The 23803-nt window shown below is 52.7% G+C and overlaps 2 protein-coding genes across 2 annotated transcripts in view; both read right to left on the reverse strand.

The window, feature by feature from the left end:
- LRP11 (LDL receptor related protein 11) overlaps positions 1-4201 on the reverse strand; it is a 30559-nt gene extending 26358 nt beyond the window's left edge. The window contains exon 1 of the mRNA XM_037518789.2: positions 3589-4201. Within this exon, the coding sequence (XP_037374686.1) occupies positions 3589-4201 (613 nt within the window). The remainder of the gene's footprint in view (positions 1-3588) is intronic.
- Positions 4202-10589: 6388 nt separating this feature from the next.
- LOC119252972 (retinoic acid early transcript 1E-like) lies at positions 10590-16824 on the reverse strand. Its single transcript, XM_037520564.2, has 5 exons — positions 16798-16824; positions 15238-15312; positions 14113-14379; positions 12815-12961; positions 10590-12418 (listed from the first exon to the last, which is right to left on the reverse strand). Exons 2-5 carry the CDS (start codon positions 15308-15310, stop codon positions 12369-12371), a joined length of 537 nt encoding a protein of 178 aa, XP_037376461.1. The 5' UTR covers positions 15311-15312; positions 16798-16824; the 3' UTR covers positions 10590-12368.
- Between the last annotated feature and the right edge of the window lie 6979 nt (positions 16825-23803).

Here is a 23803-nt window from a genome sequence, read left to right on the forward strand (position 1 = left end):
TGTTTCTTGACATAAAGAAGTTTCTTGGGCAGTTCTTTCTGCCCACTTGTGTCTATGCCCACTTGTGTCCTTTATTCTTCTGTCCCTTTCCCTAATAAACCTGCTTTTTTTTTTTAAAGATTTATTTATTTTTACAAGCACTGGGTACAGTCAGAAGTGCGGGAGGGTGAGCGAATTCACCAGAGACAGAGCGGGGAACAGAACAGGCAGACTGACGAAATACACTGCTGAAGGGAGCAGCGGGCGCGGCAGGGGAGATCTGCGCACCATGTGGAACCCTCCCTGGCCGGCTGGCCGGGCATCGAACCGGTGCTGCAGAGGCTGCGGGCAGCTTCACAGCCCAGCGCTCAACCGCTGTGCCACTGGGGAGGCCTGAAACCTGCTTTTTTAAATATAAAAAAAAAACCAAAAAACATGAATATGATCTATGCTTTTTCTTTTCTTTTTTTTTTTAAAGATTTGTTTATTCATTTATACAAGCACTGGGTACAGTCAGAAGCGCGGGAGGGCGAGAGAATTCACCGGAGCCAGAGCAGGGAGCAGAGCAGGCAGAAGGACCAAAGTACACTGCTGAGGGGAGCAGCGGGCGGCAGGAGAGGTCTGTGTGCCATGTGGGCCCCTCCTCCGATGACCGGGGAGCAGCCGGGGATCGAACCAGTGCTGCAGAGGCTGCGGGCTGCTTCGCAACCCAGCGCTCAACCGCTGCACCACTGGGGAGGCCCTATGCTTTTTCTTTGTGACCTCTTTAATATATTAGATAAAGTTATCTTCTCTCCAGATTGATAACAGCAAGTTTATTTTCTTCAAGTCTTATGTATGGAGTAACTTGTGTCTTACTTTAAAAAAATACTTAATTCAATTTGGAAATTATTTGAGTGTGGCCAGAGTTACAGGTCTAGTGTATTTCCCCCAACATTCCCAAATAGTTTTCTCAATATTATTTATTAAATATAATTGCCTCTCTTTTGTGATGTTTCTCTACAGTACAAAATGGAGGGGCTTAAATTTTGAGAAAGATCTCTGGAGGTGATTGGTCAGACACTGGTGAGGGATTAACTTTGAACTGGAAGGTCAGCTCTTTCCTTTGCATTTGGAGAGGGAGGGAGAGGGAGGGAGAGAATCTGTGTCTGTATGAGGCTTGCAGAGGTACACAGGAAAAGAGGGTCTGATTTCCCAGACTCACACAACACAACTCCACAACCCGCACAGCTCAGCTCCACACCCACATGACACAGCTGCATAACCCACATGACACAGTTGCACAACCCACACAACTCACAGGTTGAAACCCTTAGGCAAGTTACTTTCTCTCACCCAGCCTTCCGGTACACTGGGGATTAGAACTGAACTACATCTTGGGTGTGATGAGGACAGAGTGAGCTCATGTGTCTAAGGTGCTTGCAACAGTGCCCAGCACCAAATTCAATAAACTTCAGCCACCAATAAGATGACAGGTTCCAGTACAAATTTGTTCTATCTCCTCCAACCTGGCCCTTCACCATGATCTTTTCTTTCCCCTCAAATGGACCCATAACACATTCTCTGCAGATCTTCTAAGCCATATCGCCATTTCACACATGGGAATCAGAAAAACAAACAAATCAGAAGGACAAACCAAGTAGTTTCAGAAGCATAAAGAGCTTCCATAGGTGAAGCATCTGGCTGGGGGAACAGGGTATTAATGTAGAGTAACTCTCCCTCATTCCGCGAGCAGAATGAGGGCACCTCCAGGACTGAGCTGCATCCTTCCCTCCACGTTCCCAAGCTGCTGGGGTCCCAGGAAGTGTGAGCAGGACAGTGCTCTCCAAGTATTTGACTCCTAAACAGCTACAAAATCGAATCCCTAAACAAAACCCTCCGCTAGGAAAGAGTAAAGAAGGAAGTAGAAGAAAAAATGGCTCACAATTTTACTAGAAAAATATCATTTTTCCCCAGCAGCATGTTCATTCCATGTTTATTTTCCTTTGGCCTCCCTGGCTTTCAGGAAATTTCCCCTTGTGATGGCAGATTCCTGCAGCTATGTAGTGAGAACAAGGAACAGGGATGTTGTTTCTTTGCTGCTAGGCCTTTTGGGTCCACATTTGGACAGAGAAAGGGTATGTGTGTAATAGTCATGGGGAGGTCTGGGATGCTGGTGGGGATCCCTTTGCTCCTCCTTAAGGGAAAAAAAATTTGGGGTTCTTCCTAGTGTCTCCCTCCAAGTTGATTAGGGCCTTCTAGGTGAACTTTAGTGTCTGCCTCCCCCCTAAGAATTCTGAGCCTCCTCTTTAGAGGAGATAGGGAGGCTCAGGTAGGTAGGGGATTCTGGGCCTGTGGACACAAATTCTCTGAAGTGAAAGGTCATGAAGACCCCAGATTTCCAAAGTGGCTGAGATTTCCCTCTCTAATCTTGCTATAGTATCACCCTTGTGTTATTATAAAACAAACATTAACAGAAGGAAATCAAACACACCAAATCAACCACAAGCCAACCCAATCAAGATTTCAATTTCCTCCATGACCTGAGCCTCCAGTTGCTATCAATAATTTTATCTGCATCCTGTAATATCTTGATTTTCTCTCTGAGAATTTGTAGAAAGTAAAATCATTGGGCCTCCCTGGTGGCGCAGTGGTTGAGCGCTGGGTTGCGAAGCTGCCCGCAGCCTCTTTAGGGCCGGTTCAATCCCTGGCCACCAGGCGAGGGTCCCACATGGCGTGCAGACCTCTCCTGCCGCCTGCTGCTCTCCTCAGCAGAGTATTTCATCACTCTGCCTGCTCTGCTCTCCCCTCTGGCTCTGGTGAATTCTCTCACCCTCCCGCGCTTCTGACTGTACCCAGTGCTTGTATAAATAAATAAATAAATAAATAAATAAATAAATAAATAAATATTAAAAAAAAAAAAGAAAGTAAAACCATTAAGTAAAAAGCATAATTTTACCCTGGTGTCTCAAGGGGTTAAGCACAGCTCTGTGAAGCAATTAGCAGCCTCTGCAGCCCAAGTTCAATCACCAGCCAGGGAGCTACCCACATGGCACAGCAGACCTCTCCTGTCTCGCCTGCTGCTCCCCTCAGCAGTGTATTTCAGTAGATCTGACTGTTCTGCTCCCCACGATGTCTCTGGTGAATCCTCTCACTCCCCGCCTCTCTGGCCCCAGCTCTTGTATGCATAAATAAATAAATTTAAAAAAAAAAGAAAAGGAAATGAATAGGGTGTGTTATGAGCAATCTGGCACCTAATTAAATTTTACTCTTGGAATTACTTGACACAAACCATGCCTTATAAAACCTCTGAAACTAAAACAAATCTTTTCTTATCTCTGAGCTTTTCTCTTCTAAATTGTGAATACTCTCAGACCAGCTACTAGAAAAATATCTAGGAAAATTCCTGCAGCAGCCCACGGTGCTGGGATTTTTTCAGAAACCACCCCAAAGACTGGAAAAATCAAAGTCACTCTTCTGGAAGCCTGCAGCTGGGATAACTGCAAACGAGGGTGTTTCATTTCTAACTGGGCTAAAGAAAGCCCAGCGGTCTTGCCTACGCCACCCAAGAGGTGAAAGGTAGGCAGCACCCAAGCGGCCTGGCCCCACCTCCCTCAGTGGGGTGCTTACCCAGCCGAGAGGAGGCCTGGGCGGTGGCCGGGGCGCCGGCTTCCAGGCCTTGCAGACCGCCTTCCGGGGCGCGGCTGAGGCTGTAGGTGCTGTAGCCGCGGTGCAGGGCGAACTTGCAGACGCTGCGGCCGTGCGAGGTGCAGTTGAAGAGGTAGCAGCCCAGCTCCGCGGCCGGGGGCGCGGGCCGCCAGGGCCGCTCCACCACCGCCACGGAGCAGCGCGGGTCGGAGCAGCAGGCCGCCAGGCACTGCCGCCAGTCCCGCACGGCCGCCGGCGCGCTCAGGAAGCTGGCCCCCGCGGCGATGGAGTCCTTGGTGCGGATGATGGCGTCCAGCAGGGCGCTGTAGCCGCCGCCGCCCGGGCTCGGGCAGCCCTCCCGGGGGCCGCCGCCGGCGCGCAGCTCCAGCTCCAGCTCCTCCTGGGGCCGCTCCTGCTGCAGCTGGCGGCGGAAATCCTCCAGCAGCTGCTCCACGCCCGAGAGCTGCGCGTGCAGCTCGGACAGCGGAGCCGGGGGCGGCCCGGCCGCGCGGCCGCTCGGGAGCCACAGACAGAGCAGCAGCAGCCCGCGCAGCGCCCGAAGCCGCGGGGGGCTCTCCGGGGCCGCGGGCGCCATGGCGGCGGCCGCAGGAGGCGCGCGGAGGCGGGGCGGGGCCCGCGGAGGCGAGCGCGGGCCGGGGCTCCTCCTGCGAGAGGCCCAGGCGCTAGGCCCGGCCTCAGAGCGCGGCCTCCTCGGGGCCCGACTGCGCCCTGGGGGCCGCGGGCTCGCGGGCGCCGGCGAGAGCCTCGGCCGCGGCGGGCATAGCGGGCAGCGGGCGCCGCTCCCGGGCCCTTCCCGCGGCTGCGCGGCCGCTGCGCTGCCCCCGGGGCCAGGGGCGCCGCCGCGGGTACCAGGAGGGGCCGCGAGATTCAGCACCAGGAACAGCGACCGGGGCCCGCCCGCCCCGCCCCGCCCCGCCCCGCCCCGCGTTGCGCGACCCGGCTCCGCCCTCCGCGCTGCGAAAAGTGGCGGGAGAGCCGGCGCCCGGTGTGGCGCTGGCCGAGGTGCTGAACCGCGGAGCTCGGGCTCGGGACAGGGCTCACACCCCGGGACAGGGAGCCTTAGCGCCCGCCAGGCCCGTTTGGAAGGGGAGCAACATTGTTACTCTAGAGAATGAGGTTAGTTTTGCCAATAATTTATTTAACAAAAGTTCACCGTGGGATATAGAATTTTTTTCTAATTTTTAAAATTCATTTTTATTTTAAAAGATTTATTTATGTATGCATACAAAAGCTGGGGTACAGGTCAGAGGTGTGGGAGGTGTAATAATACACCAAAAGCGCTCTCAAAACTGCTTCACCCAGGCAGCACATCACCCCAGAATTAATGACTATCCTGTTTCTTTTCATGCTGCCAAGGAGGAGGGTCCTCTGTCCATTGATGCCGAGCTCCCGGGATGCACCAGTGCCTCTGTGTGCTTCACCCTGACAAGACAGCTTGGCCTGCAGGGTGAGGCACCTGCCGTCCACACAAACACCTGGTGTCACTGTGGTAGAAGGTCCAGTGGGTGGAGGGCCCAGGCGGTAGAGGGACCCCGTCGTCCGGGCTTTGCCTTGGAGTTTCTGGCGCCCCCTACCGACGCTTCTGGCGTCGTCACTTTTTGTGTCTGCTGGTGTCTGCCCTGTGGGGTGGGCGGGGCGTGTGGCAGTACCTGGAGGCTACACAGGTTTGCTCAGTCAGGTGCGGGCTTTTCCCCATCACGGATGCGGCTTGCCCGCGGCTCGCGCCTTGTGGGGTGACTGTGTGGGCCTATTTCATTTGCTGGCAGTGGGCGCGGTCGCCCGTCTGCTGTGGCTAAGGGGGGGTGTCTTCCCTGACAAGTGACCTCAGCCCCTCTGCCTAAGGCGTCTTCTAGGGGCACAAGTTGCTCCTGGGTGTGTGTGAGCGGAGGGTAGAGGGAACCCTCTACCCCCTGGCGAGCATTGGCCAGGGCCGGGGGTGCTAAGAGCTTTCAGCAAGTCCTGGTAATGCAGCAGCTGGAGATCCGGGGAGGCCGGGCCGGGTTCTTGCGCCCTTGCTCTGCTTGGAGCCTTCCCTGGCATCTCAGGGTCTAAGCCAGGTGGGGCCTTGAGCGGCCCTGCTTCAGCTGGGGGCGGTCGGGCAGAGAAGCCCTGGCCGGGGGCGGGACGGGCACGGACAGGCGGCTGCTCCCCGCGGAGGGAGAGAGCTGGTCAGGAGCCCCCGCACCATCCAGGGGGGACAGGAGGACGCCGCCCTGAGGTGCTTCTTTCCATCATGATCCTAATGGCGGCGCCACCTCTCATACAGCTCAGGTTGTGCTCAGCTTCACCATGAGAACTGGGGACCATTTCAGGTCATGTTCATTGGCCTCCCGGGGGACTGGGAGGGGGTGCAGACGGCGCTCTCCAGCCCTGGCCAGCCCCTGCAGGACGAGTCCCATCCCTGCCGGCCAGGAGCAGCCCATAGGGCACAGCAGACCTCCCCGGTCTCCCCGCTGCCCCCCTCAGCCATGGATTTCAGTCCATCCGCCAGTTCTGCTCCCCACGCTGTCTCTGGTGACTTGTCTCGCACCCCCGCACCTCTGGCCTGTACCCCAGTTCTTGTATGCATAAAGAAATAAATCTAAATAAATAAAGGAGGAAACATGTAACTAAAGAAGCATTTTATTATGAATGTGAGGTTTGGGTCTGAGCTGTGGGAGCACATCTGATGCAGCTACAAGTGACTGGTCGTCAGGTAGGAATGAACCAGTTGGTCTCCCGTATCTCTCGCAATTCCCCCCTCATTTGACAAGTTTGTCTTTTCCACTTCCAAAGAGTTGAGAAAAGCAGCCTGGAGCTCCCCCTTGTCTCCCCGACCCCGTCCCCCTCCCCTTTGCATCAAGACCCCTGCCCTCTGCCCCAGAGCAGGACGGGGTCTGTCAGACATGAGTCAGCTGCCGTCCTGGTTTGTCCACCAATTCAACCACTTTCCTTTTCCTCAAACTCGTATTCCTTTCATCGCCTGAGGGAAACTGAGGCCGGCGTCAGGACCAATGGGACAGGCCAGAGCCAGGAGCTGGATGCCACTTGGGCTCTGCCACCCCCAACTCTGACTTCCGGGGGATGGAGCAGTTGCCCGCTACAGTGGCAGTGCTCCAGGCCACCCTGTCCCCTGGGCATCCCGGGTGGCTGTCTGAACCCCATGCTCAGAGGGAGCACCACTCTCCAGGGGGAGGCAGAGTCCCAGCAGCTATGAGGCTTCTCCTCCAGGGAACATGCCAAGTCCTCCTCAGGAGAGGCCCAGCTCTTCTCTGCCCCCTGGATTGGCCTTGGAGGAGATGGAACCCGGGGGGAGAACCGTGGTCCCTGGCATTTGGTATCAGCTCCCTGGGGTGCACACCCGCCAAGCCCCTCGCCTGCACACATTTGGGAGGAATTGGAGTCCCTGTCGGGGAGGGAGTCCAGTTCCCCTCAGTTTGGGAGGAAGTCTATGAGTCTCCCTCAATTTAGAGCTTCTGTGGTGTGTCAAGCAGGGGAGTGGGAATTGGGAAACAGTGGGTATTTTCGCTAGTATCTGGTATTCGGAGTTTCCTGTTTGTTATTGGAAGCCAGGGATATGGTTAAAATGGTGAGAGGTGCCATATTTGTCTTATCTGAAAGGCCCTTGGGGACAGTATTAACTGAGTTGGGGACCTGTAGCTGCCAACCCATGTCTGAGAAGCAGCTCCTGTCACTGTTTCCCTGCAGGAGCCCAGGAGCAGCTGACAGTGGGGGACAGACAGGTGCTTTCCTAACCCTAAAGCCAGGCAGCGCTCCACTGGCTGGCCCAGGCCTGAGTTCCTTGTGATGATCCTCTTCTACAGTCTCCCCCTGACATCCGGGGTAAGCTCAGGCGCTTTGACTGTGGGCAACCTAGGACAAACCTGACTCGGTGGACCCTGGCAGGTGCTGGAAGGGCTGGGTTGTCCCCATCAGAGCAGTGGGCCTGGACTGGGGCTTCTCCTTCCCTTACTCGGTCCTCACTTTGTGCCAATAACTTTGTGAATCTGATGTTGTGCCTGTGTAAGGAATGCAAGCAAATATCTGGAATTGGGTCTTGGTTATTTAAAAGTTTGTTTTTTTTTTCTTATTCTTATGTGTTTAGTCAGACAGCTCATTCAGTGTCTCCCAGTCACTGTGAAAATGGGATGTCAAGGAAGCTGAAGAGAGTGTTCTCCACTTGAAGGAGGCCTTTTCTTCCTCTGAATTCACTGGCCTCTTCGGATCACACTCGGGACTTCTGGGATCAGGCTCAGTTGGTTTTCTCAAAATGACTTTGGGCTTTCTAGTCAGCTGTAAAGGAAGCTTGCCAGTTGGTTGGAAATTTTCTAAACTTCTTATTGGCCATTAAAAGGGACAGGTTTCATTAAAAATCTAAGTTTCTTATTTAAAATGGTCAATTTATTATCACAAACTACATAGTAGGTTTCTGTAAATGATATTCCTTGTCAAATTTCTGATAAGAGTCTAAGAACAAACTTCAAAATAAGATCTTAATCTGTCTCTTCTCCTATCCTACTCTCGCCCCAGGTAGACGATATCTTTTATCTTTCCTAGGACCAGGTCTCCTCTCTGAGGTCAAACAGAACCAGGACTTTGCAAAGCAATTTGAATTTTCTATGTTTGTCTTTAAGATGGTTCCAATCCAGGGGGTAGAGTGTCCACCATCTCCCCCAGTACGGGAGTCAATGTCTCTGAACAGTTAGGGGCTGGGTTCATTCTCCAGATCTTGCCCCCTTTTGCCCATCACGTTCATGTATCTCTAAGGTGGGACAATGTTCAGGTTTTCACACGAAGCCCCTCCCCACCTGGGCTGCTCCTCACACTGGAGACAGGGGCCTCCTCCTCAGCCCTTCCCACAATCATCCCTGGTTACATTTTTCTCCAGTTTGTTGTCAGACAGGATCATCCTGAGCTCTCTTCCCACTTCTCCCATTGTCTGGGTCAAGTCTGTCCATGACTTGGTGGCGATTACCTTCTCCCCCAGGGGACCCAGAGGCGTGGCCCTGTGGTTGTCACAGTCATATTGAAGGAAAGGAAAGGATTTCCATCCACTGAGCCCTGGGCTTCACCCCAGGGCTTCTCTGGGTCTGGACTGAGAGTTGACAGTGAGACTGAGGCAAAAAAGAGTGAGCATCTTTGAGAAAAACTCAGGTGAAGTCCTGCGGACCCCTGGGCAGGGCCTGCTGTGGGGGGGGGAGTCTCACTCCAGCCCCTCTAGTGTCTCAGCTTGGACTGTCTGGGTCTTAGTCAGGTATTGTGAAGCCACCATGGACCCTGGGGTGCAATAATGTGACCAGAAGTTTGCTCTTTGGTTCAGGCCTGGTTTGGGACTTGAGGGGAATAGTTTCCTACTGTCCTACTGTCTCTGGGCAAACCCTCTGAGGAGCTAAACCCAGCTCAGTCATGCTGGGCATGGGTGCTGCCTGCTTAGCAGGTACAAACTGTGCAAACCCAGTGACACTACCTGGCAGCTGTCACACCTCGGCCCCCACAAGTCAAAAGAAGAGGTCCCCACGCAGCCTCTCTGCCTCCCCCCAAAATGGAATTTTAAACTAAGCATGGTGAGGTCATCTGCATGATAAGAGACCCCTGTCTCCACTTGAGGAAGGTGGCTTTGCCTGAGATAATCTTTCTTTTTCTTTATTGATAATATTGTCCCACCTTATCTCTGACTAGAAAAACCATCCATTTGTGCAACCTCTCTGGGAGACTTTCTGCTTGCTAGGTGGGTGCTGCTCGACTAATGAGTCACTTAATAGAGCCAATTAGATTTCTAAATACTCAAGTGACTTCTGTTTTTTAACGAGGCTAAGATGCTACTTGTTATACCGTGGGAAACATAATAAGAAAATAATTCAAGGGGCCTCCCTGGTGGCCTAGGGGTTGAGTCTCAGTACTATCACTGAGAGGGCCTGAGTTCCATCCTAGGCCAGGGAGCTAACCCACATATGGCGCAGCAGACCTCTCCTGTCTCATCTGCTTCTCTCCTTAGAAGTGTGTTCAGTATACCTGGCTGTTCTGCTTCCCACTCTGTCTCTGGTGAATCCTCTCAACCCCACCCACGCACCTCTGGCCTACACCCCGGTTCTTCCACACAAAAATAAATAAGCAAAATCTTAAAAAAAAAAATTCAAAATAATAGAAACAATTCAAAAGAAAAAAGAAACAAGGACATGAAAATGGTTCAGACCTAAGTGGTGGGTCATGTGCGAGCCCTGAGAGAGGTGAAGGCTCAGGGGAGCGGCGGCCACGGGGAGCCTTAGCTCTCGTGCAGATCTGGGTACAGTGTTCAAAAGGCAAACTCCATGGCCTCCCCAGTGGCGCAGCGGTTGAACGCTGGGTTGCGAAGCTGCCCGCAGCCTCTGCGGCACAGGTTCGATCCCCGGCTGCTCCCCGGCCACCAGAGGAGGGTCCCACATGGCGCGCAGACCTCTCCTGCCGCCCGCTGCTCCCCTCAGCAGTGTACTTCGGTCCTTCTGCCTGCTCTGCTCCCCGCTCTGGCTCTGGTGAATTCTCTCACCCTCCCGCGCTTCTGACTGTACCCAGTGCTTGTGTAAATGAACAAACAAACAAATAAATAAATAAATACATGCAAAAAAAAAAAAAAAAAAAAGGCAAACTCCGAAACAGAAATGGACACACTTGCTTAATTATCTATAAGGCATAATTCTTGCAATTGTTTAATTGCTAGATTTAATATTTATAGTCTACTTGTATGTAATGATAATAATGTGTGCATTAGATTTCCTCACTCTCACATAGTCGGAAATTTACAGAACGACTGACTAGAAATCACAGCCCACCACACATACATGATTTACAGGTAACTAAATATTTTGCTTTTGTTTACTTTTTTTTATTGAAGAAAAATATACAAAGGATAAAGTTTTGTCAAAAACAATAATCTTAAACTTTGTTTTAAAAAATTTTAACATGTCTTAGGACTAAAAATTTCAATATCAAAATTTAAAATATCCTTCCAAGTATTACAACAAACATTGAATTAGGATGTAGGCTTTTAAATCTTCAAAAGTTCCAAAAAATAGCCTTTATGTTTAAAGAGCTTCAGCTCACTCAGGTGCCCTGTCGCTGGTGTCATTCAAATTACATGTCAATAAATATGTTTCATAAAAGCCCTAGAGCCAGCATCGCAACCAGGCAAACTGTTTCCAAAAAAGACCCTAGGACTTTCCAGCAGGTGGTCTGTAGACTTCCTGTACGAAAATCTGCCATAAATATGCCAAACACGTTGACCATTTCAACCCCACAATCTACTTTAGAACGTTTGGAGCTGGATTTAGAACAGATCCCTGAGGAAAGCCTGGAAGAGATGTTTTTTTAAAAACATCCCCTTCCTGGGGTGGAAATTGCTTCAGAATTAGAAATGGAAACTCCACATGATCTGACAATACCTGCTCCTCATCCCTGACTGTCCACATTTCACTCTGGAATCTCCAGCATCATCGAGAAACAAGTCATGCCCAGCACACAGCCCTCACCTCACACAGTCACCCTCCTCACTGACCCCATCTCCATTGTCTTTCCCCGCCATCCAGGGGTTCACTCTCTCCACATTCACCCTGCACTGGGCACTGCCTGCCTTTTCTTTCTTGTCACTCAATATCTCAGATACATTTCCTGACAGTGAAAGCACAGGGATGACATGTTGGAAGCTGACCCACGCTTAGGAAGGAATACAACTCTCTGCTAATGTGTAGGAAAAAAGTTTGTTCCATATTATGTATGATACAGAAGTGAAGCATAGTTTAAACGTTTGATAGCTTTTTAACAAAGCATTTGAGTCCCAATGCTTCTAGTCTAAGTTGCAGGGTGCTAAATATGAGTCCTACAGCTTGTTCATATCACAGTCCTACAGCTTGTACAGCCGGCAGTAAGAGAGTTTCAAATGTTCTGTACTGTCTTTTTGGTGCCACCCACCCCGGAGCATGTGCGGCATCTCACTGGGTGGTATGATCTGCATTTCCCTGGAGGCTAACGATGCTTAGCACCTTTTCATAGGCTTATTAGCACCCTGGACGTGGGTTCTGCACAGTGATAACTACCTTCACACAGAGGGACTGTGAACACATAAATATTAATATTTGCACATTGTTACTACATTATAAATATCTCAGTACACAGTATATAAGAATATATTCCTAACCGCTCTTCACTTCACTGGCTAAAATAAATAGCAGGGCCTCCCCTGGTGGTGCAGGCGGTTGAGCGCTGAGCTGTGAAGCTGTCTGTAGCCTCTGCAGCGCTGGTTCGATCCTGGCCGCCCAGCAAGGGTCCCACATGTTGCGGCAGACCTCTCCTACCTCACCCGCTGCTCCCCTCAGCAGTGTATTTCATCATTCTGCCTGTTCTGTTCTCCGCTCTGACTCTGGTGAATCCTCTCACCCTCCCACGCATCTGGCCTGTACCCTGGTTCTTGTATAAATAAATAAACTTTAAAAAAATAAATCAATAAAATAAATAGCAGCAGCCGCTCCAGCTCCCCAGAGGCAGAGTCAGGTCCGGTGGGAAGAACATCAGGTACAGCAGCTGTCCTGTCTGGTGAGAGGCAAAGGTCTCACTTCTGCCAATTTTCAAAATGACCAAGTAACAGAAGTCCACGCAAGGGGCTCTTCAAGGGCCCAGGAGGGGCTCCTGCAAGTGAAGGGCTGGTCTGAAGATTAAAGTTCATTAGCTTCAAAACCATAAAACTTCATAGTGTCTTGTAAAAACATCTCTGCAGGAGATTGTAGGCTCCTATTTCAAACTTCATTTTTTATCATCAGGGGTTGACCATTTACATTCTCATGGTCTAGAGAGGAAACACCAAAAAAATGGAGCAAATGTTACATCAGTAAGAAAATTGTTGCGCTAAATCACACTCTGGTTATAGAACAAAGACTTTTTCTCTTCTAAGGTCTGAGGGGATCCTGGTTTAGAGGGAAACAGCACCCACCCCAGGCCTTGGAGACCTAGGCCCTAACCACGCAGGAGTAGAGACTCTGCCCTGCCCCTCACCAAATGGTCCTGCTCTTAGTACCAGCCTCCTCCCCACAACAGCAGGAGGGGGCCCAGCCCCAATCTGAAAGTGCATGGTTCTGTGAGGAGGTTTCAAATCGGGCACAGGGCTTGGGGGAGACCTGGGACATCTCTCCTGAGTCCTGACCAGACTGTGCCGGTCCCAAGACACAGAGGCCCCTGAGCTCACCTCCAGTAGCACCTGATCTCCTCCTAGAGGGCTTGACCTTGATGCCGATGATGCTGCCAATGACAATGATGACAAATAGGACAAAGACAAAGATCAAAATCATCATCCAGTTGGACTGGCCGGTCTCTGGGGTCTTTGTTGGTGACACTAAAAGAAACCAAAAGAAAATACCAAAAGCCCTGTCAAACCTGAAAATGTACCCCTTGAGCACCTGTGTTCCCAGGCAGCATGTGTAACCCCCACATTCCTGACTCATATGACAGCCACTCTACAGGTCCTGGGGTGTGAAGATCAATAGGGGTTAGGTCCTGTCCCTGTGGAGCTCAGATTTCAGCTGGGGGAGACAGCAGGTGGCCACTGATTTTCACAGTTTGACTTGTTTACTGGGAGTTGACCATTTTGAGGTCAACAGAGTTTGGGGGTGTTTAATTCTGTCTGGGGGAGATGGCGAAGACTTCATGAGAAGAGACTTTTGAGCTGGTTAAAGGAAAACTAAACTAGAAGAGAGAAAGCCTGGAGATGCAGGCTCCTAGGGGACCCTCCAGGGCAGGGTGGATGGATCCTTGGTGGAGGGGGGAAGGGCTCCAGCGCTGAGGGACTTGATGGGGCAGGAGGAAGTGGGATGCTATGGGGTCTCTGACTCTGCAGACAGGAGTCCACTGAGAAATCAGATGATCCATCCATCACACCTTCAATCACACACTCACACCCCCCAAGACAGGTCAGAGATTTATAGGCAGTTCCCACATCCTCCCGCCCTGCTCAGTTACCTGTGGGCTCCAGCATTTCTTCCAAGTGTGGTAGGAATTCCCGAAGCCAGTGAGGGCAATCCTCCCTGGAGATCTTCCTGAAATACTCTGTCAGCTGCTGGTTGTTCTCCCACTCCTCCCTGACCCCTCTGGCTCCAGGATCAATGGCTGACCACGTCCGGCTCATCGTGTCAAAGCGGAGGGCCGCTGTCCATTGATGCTGAACTCCCAGGATGCACCAGTGCCTCTGTGTGCTTCATGCTGACAAGACAGCTTGGCCTGCAGGGTGGGGGTACCTGCCATCCACACCTGGGTCACTGTGGCTGCCCCATCTCCCCCAGTAGTTGGATGGGTGGGCGGGAGGGTCAGTGTCTCTGCACAATTAGGGGCCTGGGTTCTTCTCTCCAGGTCTTGCCCCTCCTTGCCCATCAGGTTCACGAGTGTCTAAGGAGGGACAGTGTTGAGGTTTTCACACAAAGCCCCTCCCCAGCTGGGCTGCCCCTTCCCTTCTCATCCTATCTCCAGCCCCCTGCCCCTCCCCACACTCACCCCTGGTCGTGTTTCTCTCCAGTTTGATGTCAGGCATGATCATTCTGAGCTGGCTCTCCACTATTCCCATCTTCTGGGTCAAGTGTGTCCATGTCTTGGTGGCCTTTACCTTGTCCCCCAGGGGACCCAGAGGTGTGACCCTGTTGTTTTCACAGTCATACTGAAGAAAAGGGTTTCCATCCACTGAGCCCTGGGCTTCACCACAGAGCTGCCCAGGTGGGGAGCGAGATGTGACAGTGAAGTTGAGGCAAAGAGAATGCACAGTGGCTGTGAGAGAAAAACTCAGGTGAGGCCCTGGGGACCCTGGGCAGGGCCTGCTACAGAGGGAGGCGTTTCCCTCCATCCCCTCATCATCTCAGTGCTGCTCCACCCTGAACTCTCTGGGGGCTAAATACTCTGAAGCCACCATGGACCCTCCTGTGCCCCGGAGGATTCGCTGATAACTATCTTCAGTGACATATTTTGAGTTTTTAAAAAAGATTTATTTATTTATGCACACAAGAAGTGGGGTACAGGCCACAGGTGTGGGGAGGGTTGGTTTGAGGATTTACCAGAGACAGAGTTGGGAGCAGAACAGGCACACTGACCGAAATACACTCAGCAGGTGAGTCAGGAGAGGTCTGCAGCACCAGGTGGGTCAGCTCCCTGGCCAGGGATGGACCTCATGCTGCACTTGCAGTGGATCGCTTCATAGTGCTGCGATTTAATCCCTTGCGCCACCAGGGAGGCCCCATATTCTGAGTTTTGAGGCACAAAAATACAAGACCCTGTCTGTTCTCTTGGGACTTAAAATCTAGCTGAGAGGCCTTTCACAGAAAGGAGGAAAAGACACCACAGGACATGAGGAACATCATGATGGTCCATGGCTTCAGGAAAGGCTCCTGGAGAAGGTGGGACTGGGCAGGCAGGAGGGTGAGCTGCCTCCTGTGAGCCCAAGGGGACAGAAGGTGCCTTAGGCTGAGTTTCCAGAAGTGGGTATAATATCCCGGGGAGCCTGTCTGCACAAACCACACCCTGGCTCTCTCTCAGAGAAGGGAACAGGCGCCCCCTGCTGAGACCTGCCCCAAGTCCCTCTGCTCAGGTCCTCCCTCTACCCTCCTCCCCAGGAGACCCCAGGACACTCACAGCCCACAGTCTGCCAGGCTGGTCCCAGGAGCAGCAGCAAAAGAAAACACAGGGTGTGAGATGCCAGGGCCATTCCTGCTGAGAGGGTGAGAGAGCAACTGGTGAGAGTTACCTGTGCCTGGAGTCACACCTGGTGTAGAATTTATGAGTAACTAGAGGGACACTATTCCTTCTTCCTCCCATTACTAAGGACGACCTTGGAAAGAGCTCAGCAGTGGAAGGAAGTATTTTGCAAGTTTTTAACTGTAACAGACATTTAAAAAAAAAAAAACAAAAATGGGGAGTGACAAGCACTGGGACTGTGGTGAGGGGTCATGGCTGCTGTCGTGGAGGGAAAAATACCAGGACTACAGCAGAGGTGGGAAATCAAACACTGCACAAAAAATTAAGAAGGTAAGAGAAAAACAAACCTCCAAAATGTACTTTGAATAACCCCTCTCCTTTCTCTCCTTTGCATAGCACCATAAAACCCCTTCTCCAGTCGGTGTGATGGGGGGGGGGGCGGAATCTGTGAGCTCCTCTCCTCCCCCACCAGCCACAACTTCCTTCCCCCCCCACCCCTTTCCTCCCTCCACTTGCTGCATCTTCCCATCTATTTGCTCCCACTCCCGGTCTTTCCAACTCTTTTCTCCTCAGTGAGGAGGATTTTCTCTCACCCGGGCTCCCCCAAGGTTAGTCAGACCAGTGACCACAGACAGCACCGCGTCCTCATCACAGATGAGTTATAACGCAACTGTGAATCTTACAAAACGGGAAGGATCCACGTTCGCCCTATTGTCTGCAATGTCCAGTTAGCTAAAACTAGGTTCCCCGAAAAGGGATGGGCTGGGGGCCGGGACAAGCCGCTCTGCAGGATACAGAATGCAAGATTGCGATCTTGGGGTGCTTCTGACTTCTGCAGACTGGCCTGGCAATGAGCTTCCACATGTTAGCAGGACGCAGGGCATTTGGCCAATAAATTTGTTTGATTAGTTTATGTGCAGCTCGCTCTCTCGCCTTCGCGCGCGCCCGCTCTCTCGCTCTTCCTTCGGTAACCCTTTCTAAATAAGCCTTTTATTTCTCTCTGAGTCCGTTTTGGGTTGGCCTGACTCACACCCAGTCACCCCGTCTCCGCGAGGCGCCCCGGGACACTCACAGGGCTCAGGAAAACTCAAGAAGTTCTTCTCCCCGACCCGCTGCAAACGGGCGCCGAGGAGCAAAATCAAAGCAAAAGTCTAGCAAGTCTCCCGCTTCAGTGACCACCTGCAGCCCCGCGTCCAGGCGGCCCCCCGCGCCCGGCGCGCCCCCGCCCTCCCGACCCCCCCTCGGGTGGGCGCTTCGGGGGGAAGCCCCCGGGGCTGGACTCGGGGGGCTGCTCCCCGCCCACCCCGTCCTCCCCCGCGTCCCCGGGGGGCTCGGAGCCCAGCAGGGGCGTCCGGGCGGGGAGGACCCCAGCTCCCCTGTCCCCCCCAACCCCACCCCCGCGGGGCGATGCGCCGCCGTCGGGGCCGAGGGGGGCGGGTCCCGCGACTGCTCCCGTGAGGGCCGGGGGTCCCCGCGCGAGGCCGGGGAGGGACTCACCGGGCAGCGGGCGCGGGTGGAGGAGAGGCCCGGGCGGGGCGGGGCGGACGCGGCTGGAACGCGCGCTGGCCCGGGTCTGTGTCTGGCGCACGCCGCCGACGGCGAGTTTAAATACCACCCGCGGCGGTGATTGTGTCAAGAGTTCGCCGCGGGGCGACACGAGGCGGCTCCCCACCGGCGCTGGGCCAATCGTAGCATCCCGGCCCCGCCCCCCCTCACCTGCCCATCAGGCGCAGCCAATCCCCGATTGGCGCCGGGGCGGTTCCCCCTCCCGCCCACAAGTCGCCGGCGCCCGCCCTGGGTCGCTGACTGACGTCGCTGACTGAGTAGGAGGCGCCGTTAACCGGGCTCTTAAAGCGCCACAGGGTCTTGTTCCACGAAGCCATGGAAAGGAATTCGCAGGCGTTTTAGAAAAGTAAGGGAGAGAAACAACCTTTGTTTAAGAAAGTAAAGTTTATTTAAGGAAGAAAGTGAAAATCAAAACCAACAGCAACTATAAACCAGCCACATTCTGCGGGGGGGGGGGGGGGGGGTCAGAGCAGGGGCGGGATGTGGGGGGAAGCATGTCCCGAGCACACCCCACCCCACGGGCTGTGTGGACCCCACCCCCCACGCCGTCAGGACCCGGGGAGCTACGGCCCCCACGATCCCCAAAGGGCGGTTGGGCGGACCCGAGGGCCGAGTTAGCAGCCGTTTTCCTCGGCTTTGTCTCCACCACAAGCCCTGTGAGGCGTCTCGGCTCGGCTCCTGCTCCCGGCGGGCAGCGTTTGGTCTGGGGGGTCATTTGGGACCCAGGTGGGCAGAGCGGGTGGGACGCGTTTAAGAATTTATCTCCCTCTCTTTCTCCCCGAGTTGTTCATTCCCTCATGTCCCCTTCCCCTGTCAATAAACCTTTGTTGTGTGTGTGTCTGCGGTGTGAGTCCCCTTTAAGCACGCGGGTGCGGAACCAGTCAGGCAACCCACTCTATATTGGGGGGCCCTGTCACAGGGAGAGCACACACGACTATGGGGATGGTTCTTGGGTGAACTGGTGGTGGGAGTTCCACGGGGACGCTACCGACATGATTAAGCACATATTGTATAAAAATTAAGAATGATGTAAAAAATATATAAAATAAAAAATATATAAGGATAAAAAAAACCCCTATGCAATATAAAAGAAAAAACCACCAAAATATGAATAGGGGGAAAAAAACAGAAGAAATCCCTCAATGAGTTGTTCACTTCTTTTAAGAGCAAAAGTTTTGTTGCAGGGCCTCCCTGGTGGAGCAGGGGGTTGAGCACCACACTGTGGGGCGGTCTGCAGCCTCTGCAGCACGATTTCAGTGCCCAGTGGCCAGGTAGCAGCCCACATGGCGCAGCAAATCTCTCCTGTCTCACCCGCTGCTCCCCTCAGCAGTGTATTTCAGTCAGTCTGCCTGTTCTGCTCCCCACTCTGTCTCTGGTGAATCCTCTCACCCACTGCATCTCTGGCCTGTATGCCAGCTCTTGTATGCATAAATACATAAATCTTTAAAAAAAATCATTTAAAAAAGTAAGAAGAGGAAGCATTTGACTTTCATTTGGAGCAGTGACCTTTATGAAAACACAATAAAACTCACTTTTTAGCTGGTTAGTTAAGCACCTCGCTCCCCCTTAGCTCTGTACCCCTGGGGGATGGGACCATCTCCTCTGTCCATATATCCATGACCCACTATAGTGGCTGCCAGAGGGAAGAAAATTTCTGCATTTGGGAGTACCTGGGGGGCGGGGGGGATTCTCCACTTATGGGGACTGGACCAGGGTTTCACTGTGATTTTCCGTTTCAGCACCACCGAGCACGACCCAGGCACAGCCCCAGGCACGTCTGGAGCCTGGAGTATCATGCAGGGGCCCTGGTTCATCTTTGTGATCATCCTCTGCTGCCTCATCCACCTGGCATCATAAGCTTTATAAAACCGATGGTACTGTGTGCAGGATGAGTAGGATGGGAGATGGGGGGTGAGGAGGGCATGGAATTCCCAGTCGGGCCCCTCCCCTCCCTGATCCTGCTCATGGTGGAAAGGAGACCAGGCAGGAAGGGCTCCTGTCACTTGAGCAAGAACTTGGATGAGCTCGGCCCTGAGTGCTGAGCCCCCCTTGCTGTAAAGCGGGTGGTGGGGGCAGGCCTACCTGGTGGTGCAAGGGGTTAAGATGCAACCTAAGAAGCCATCCACAGCCTCTGCAGCACGAGTTCGATCCCTGGCCAGGGAGCAACCCACATCGCGAACAGACCTCTCCCGACTTGCCGGCTGCTCCCCTCAGCAGTGTATTTCGGTCAATCTGCCTGTTCTGTTCCCCACTCTCTCTGGTAAATCCTCTCACCCCACCCCCTGGCACCTCTGGCCTGTACCCCAGTTCTTGTATGCATAAATAAATAAATCTTTAAAAAAAAAAAAAGCTGTGGTGGGGAGGGGCCACCAAGGCTTAGGGCCTGAGGATGTGGCCTGTGGATGTTCTGAGGGTTTAGCGAGTCCCTCCTGACTGGGGTCAGACATCTGTTGGGGCGGGGCCCCTGGTGGGTGGAGGGGACAGCAGGCACACAGGTCCTGGTCGTACAAGGCTTTGCTGGGCTCACCACACAGCGGCATGGGGTTCCTAGATGATGTGTCAAGGGGAAGGAGGCTCCATTCAGGGCCTCAGAGCAGAGGGACTGGGTCAAATCCCAGGAAAATGGGTGAGGAGACCTCGCAGACAGACTCAACTTTCTCGAGTTCAGGCTGCAGCCCTGCAGACAGCAGCTTGGCTGGTGCAGGTGGTGGGAGGGACAGCAGAGATGGTGGCGGAGCAGGTGAGAAGGGCCCTAACTCTGAGGAACCTCAGGGAACCTTGCTCAGCTCTGTGCCATCACCTGGCAGCCAGCCTCCCGCAGACCCCAGGCCCCCAGCCAGGTGCCCTGTCTTGAGCAGAGGCGAACAGGGAATGGGGGCTGTGCTGTTGTGGGAGCAACACTGACAGCTGGGCTGGATGGGACAGAAGGGATGTGGGATGCTCAGAGCCTGTGTGCACCCCCAGTGTGAGGAGAGGCTGAAAGCCAGGGAAGAGGCTCTTAGCCTGCAGCCTCCCAGGCTGGAGGGAGCAGCAGCCAGGCCGCCCTCCCAGGGGCTCCCACTCTGACCTCAGGAGCAGGCGCAGGCAGTTCACTGAGCCTGGAGTCCTGAGCTCCCCTCAGCCTGGGGCTGGCTCTGCTGTGGACAGGAGGGAGGAGGCACCACAGGCTGCAGCCCAGCGAGGGCGGGCCTTGGGATGGGGGTGACTGTGGAGGGGCAGACTCAAGAGAAGGGACCTAGGATTCCCTCAGCCACTGGCACAAATCGGGGTTTCTTTTCTGATGCAGAGATGCTATAAGGAGCACCCAGAAGTGTGGATTTCTGGGCACTGCCCCTTCTTGGCCTCCTTTCTATCTCCAGCTGCTAGTCCTGACCCCCTGGAGCTTCAGTCCTGCAGCAACTGCAGACACCTGCTGAGAGGGGCTGACACAGGGGAGGCCACAATCAGGCACCTTTCTGATTTGGGGATCACCCAGCGCTGCCTCCTCCCCGCAGAGGCCCCTTCTCCTGGCGCTGATTGTGGGCGTCTCTGCACTTGAACTTCTTGGTTCTTGAACGACACGTTTCTAAAGCAAAGTCATTTTCCACCTTCACCTTTCCTGTGAAAATCAGACACATCTCTGCATCGTCACCTTCCTCTAACCAGTGGTGTGTCTGGTAAAACATGGCGTGACCTACAGAGCCTCAGGGATCCTTTCTGCGTCCGCTGTGGGGGCAGGGAAAGACTGACTTTTGAAGGAACCCAATATTTTCACTACCATTGTTATTCCCTCAGGTAGCATTTTTATTACTGCTTTTGTTGGGTCAAGTTATCAATTAGAGATTGGAATGTCAGAGTCAGACGCCTGTTGTTCAGCCTATGAGTGCAATTTTTTAAAGATTATTGAGCCTCCCTGGTGGCGCAGTGGGTTGAGCGCAGCTCTGTGAAGAGGTCCGCAGCCTCTGAAGCGCGGGTTCGATTCCCGGCTGCCAGCCAGGGAGATTCCCACATGGCATGGCAGACCTCACCTGTCTCGTCCACTGCTCCCCTCAGCAGTGTATTTCGGTCCTACTGCCTGTTCTGCTTGCTGCTCTGTCTCTGGCAAATTCTCTCACCCTCCTGTGCCTCTGGCCTGTACCCCAGTGCTTGTATAAATAAATAATTCTTTAAAAAAGATTATGCATACAAGATCTGGGGTGTAGGCCAGGGGTGCAGGGCATGAGAGGGTTCATTAGAGACAGAGCGGGGAACAGAACAGGTGGATCTACTGAAATCCACTGCTGAGGGTGATGCAGAAGTTTCCCAAGCCTGCTGCTGAGGAGTCAACAGCTTTGATTCTGCTTGCTGAAGCGAAGTAGTTTCTGGGTGTACTGCACTGCTTGTCAATGGTGGTAGCCATGACTACCTGTAACCCCCTTCCCAAACAATAAGGAATGCTTATGCTATGATGGGTGGGACAGCAAGTTTCCTCATACAAACTGTATAAAACCTTGCCATTTTTCTTCCTGTGTGCTGAGCCCTTTGGGGAGTGATCCCACTGGTGTCACAATTAAATCTCCCTCTCTCCACCTCTCTGAGTGCCCTCTGATTTCTCTAGGAAATTGTCATAACATCGAGGAGACAGGAGAGGTCTGCTGTGCCATGTGGGTAGCTTCCTGGCTGGGGATTCAACTCGTACCTCAGTGGCCGCAGATAGCTTCATAGTGCTGAGACAACCCCTTGCACCACCAGGCAGCCCCTATTTCTAGTTTTTTAATAGGGACCAGTCACACTGATGTATTGTGGAGACTGATTTGCTTTTCTTTTTTTTTTTTTTAAGATTTATTTATTTTTATACAAGAACCGGGGTACAGGCCAGATGTGCGGGAGGGTGGGAAGATTGTCCAGAGACAGAGCAGGGAACAGAACAGGCAGACTGGTGAAATACACTGCTGAAGGGAGCAGCGGGTGAGACAGGAGAGGTCTGCTTTGCCATGTGGGATCCTCACCGCCCAGCTGGGATTGAACTCACGCTGCAGAGGCTGCGAACAGCTTCACAGTGCGGCGTTCAACCACCTGCACCACCAGGGAGGCCCTGATTTGTTTTTCTGATGACAATTTTGAGTTCCTCATTTGACGAGAGGAAGAATTCCTCTGTGTCAGGGTTGTTGTGTTTTGGAGTTTGATTTTCTTTCTGGGTTTATTGCTCCCCTGAGGTGGTTCTTGGTAGTTTATGTTTTTCCTTCTACCCGTCATTGTTTGTTTGGGTGTTCTGCCTTAGTTGGGGCTTTTGTCCTGTGTGAGTCCTTCTCCCCTACTATTGTGCATCTTTACTTGATGTTGGGTGGAGCCTCTTGGGTCTTATAGGACCTGGGGTGGTACTAGAGCCTCCACCCATGCTCTCCTAAGCTTTGTTCTTTGGCTGGGAGGCAGGAGGATGCTGAGTCTTGAGGCTGAGTCCTTGGGACCTCATCCCTCCCAGGAGTGGTGGCTCAGGGCCTGTTTCTGATGGCCAGGAGTGGGTTGCTGAAGACCCAGCCGTATCAGGAGGCCCCATTTGGGGAGCTCTGGGCTATATGCTCCTCACGGTGCTGCGGGGCCCATGGTAAATAGCTAGGTCCTGCGAGATTGTGACTTGGGCCTGTGCTCCCGAGGAGCTAGTGGCTGAGCTAGTTGGGGGTTCCCATTTAGGGGGTATCTGGGAGTCCCTGGTATAGAGCAAGGCACTGTGAGGCCTAGGCTGGGACAGCTATGGGCTGAGTCTATTTTCACTACTGTTTTTTTTTTTAAGATTTATTTATTTTTATACAAGAGCCAGATGTGTGGGAGGGTGAGATGATTCACCAGAGGCAGAGCGGGGAACAGAACAGGCAGACTGATGAAATACACTGCTGAGGGGAGCAGCGGGTGCGACAAGAGAGGTCTACTGAGCCATGTGGGACTCTCACTGGCCGGATGGGATTGAACCAGTGATGCAGAGGCTGCGGACAGCTTCACAGCACTGCGCTCAACCACCTGTGCCACCAGGGGAGGCCCTCTCACTACTGTTTTTTAAGGAATGTTTACTTATAATGTAGTTAACATTATTGTATTTAAGTATTGTATTACAAACCTTCACTTATGAATTATGTTTTATCATCTATAGAAAGTTGTGGAACTCATGATCTTTCCACATCAGCGTGGAGTAAATAACCAGGGTTCCCTGTTAGTTCCTATGGAAACAGAACGTAAGCACCACTCTTAAGTTATCTATCAAAAAGTCCATTTCCGGGAAACCTTATCCTGACAACTGGATTCTGATCATCATCTGTCTCTGAAAGAGGGAGGGTATTTCTGATCTTACCAGCACACTCCCCAGCAGAGACCTTCCTGTGAGGCCTTGACCTGGGTGCTCCTCCTTCAGTGAGAAGTAGGTCTTCACAGCAGAAGTGACTCCACTTCTAGAAGTTGTTTAATTCATGTATGACAATGAATTGGGCATCCAGATATATAAAGAGCTGTTACCAGTAAATGAGAACATTTCTAATTTTCCAAAGACACAGGAGGATAATAGGAGTTGTTTTTGGATGGGAAAAACACTATCTAATAGGTAGAAAATCTCCCAAAGAATCAAGACAATAGAAATCTACAATCCATGACATTTCAAATACTTAAAAATACCTGAACCCTCAGCACAGGACAGAAGATGAGATATCAGGAGCTCCTTCGCGTGGTTGGTCTGAGCTGAACCATAATTCCAGGCCACATAGTTCCAGGGGCAGTGCGCTCCTCCTACCTCTCCCTGCCAGGCCTGCAAACAGGGATGAGAGCACAGGGCTGCAGGGCGCTTCACTGTACATTGTTTTGTTACAGAGCAACCTGTATATAAAATGGGTTGCCTGACTGTGGGTCCTCACCCGCGCCCTTAAAGGGGACTTATTAATGCTCAACTGCAGACATACACAAATGTTGATGAAAGGTTCATTTACAAGGGAAGGGA

This window comes from Talpa occidentalis, unplaced genomic scaffold (genome assembly GCF_014898055.3).
Source record: "Talpa occidentalis isolate TD23 unplaced genomic scaffold, MPIMG_talOcc4v2.1 talOcc4.2, whole genome shotgun sequence".
Classification (NCBI taxonomy): Eukaryota; Metazoa; Chordata; class Mammalia; order Eulipotyphla; family Talpidae; genus Talpa; species Talpa occidentalis.

Coding starts and splice junctions, on each gene's coding strand:
- LOC119252972 (XM_037520564.2), bottom strand. CDS start 15,310: ATGGCCCTGGCATCTCACACCCTGTGTTTTCTTTTGCTGCTGCTCCTG. Junction 14,380..15,237: donor AGCCTGGCAGACTGTGGGCT/GTGAGTGTCCTG, acceptor TTTCTCTCACAG/CCACTGTGCATTCTCTTTGC. Junction 12,962..14,112: donor GGAGAGAAACACGACCAGGG/GTGAGTGTGGGG, acceptor GGTTTCTTTTAG/TGTCACCAACAAAGACCCCA.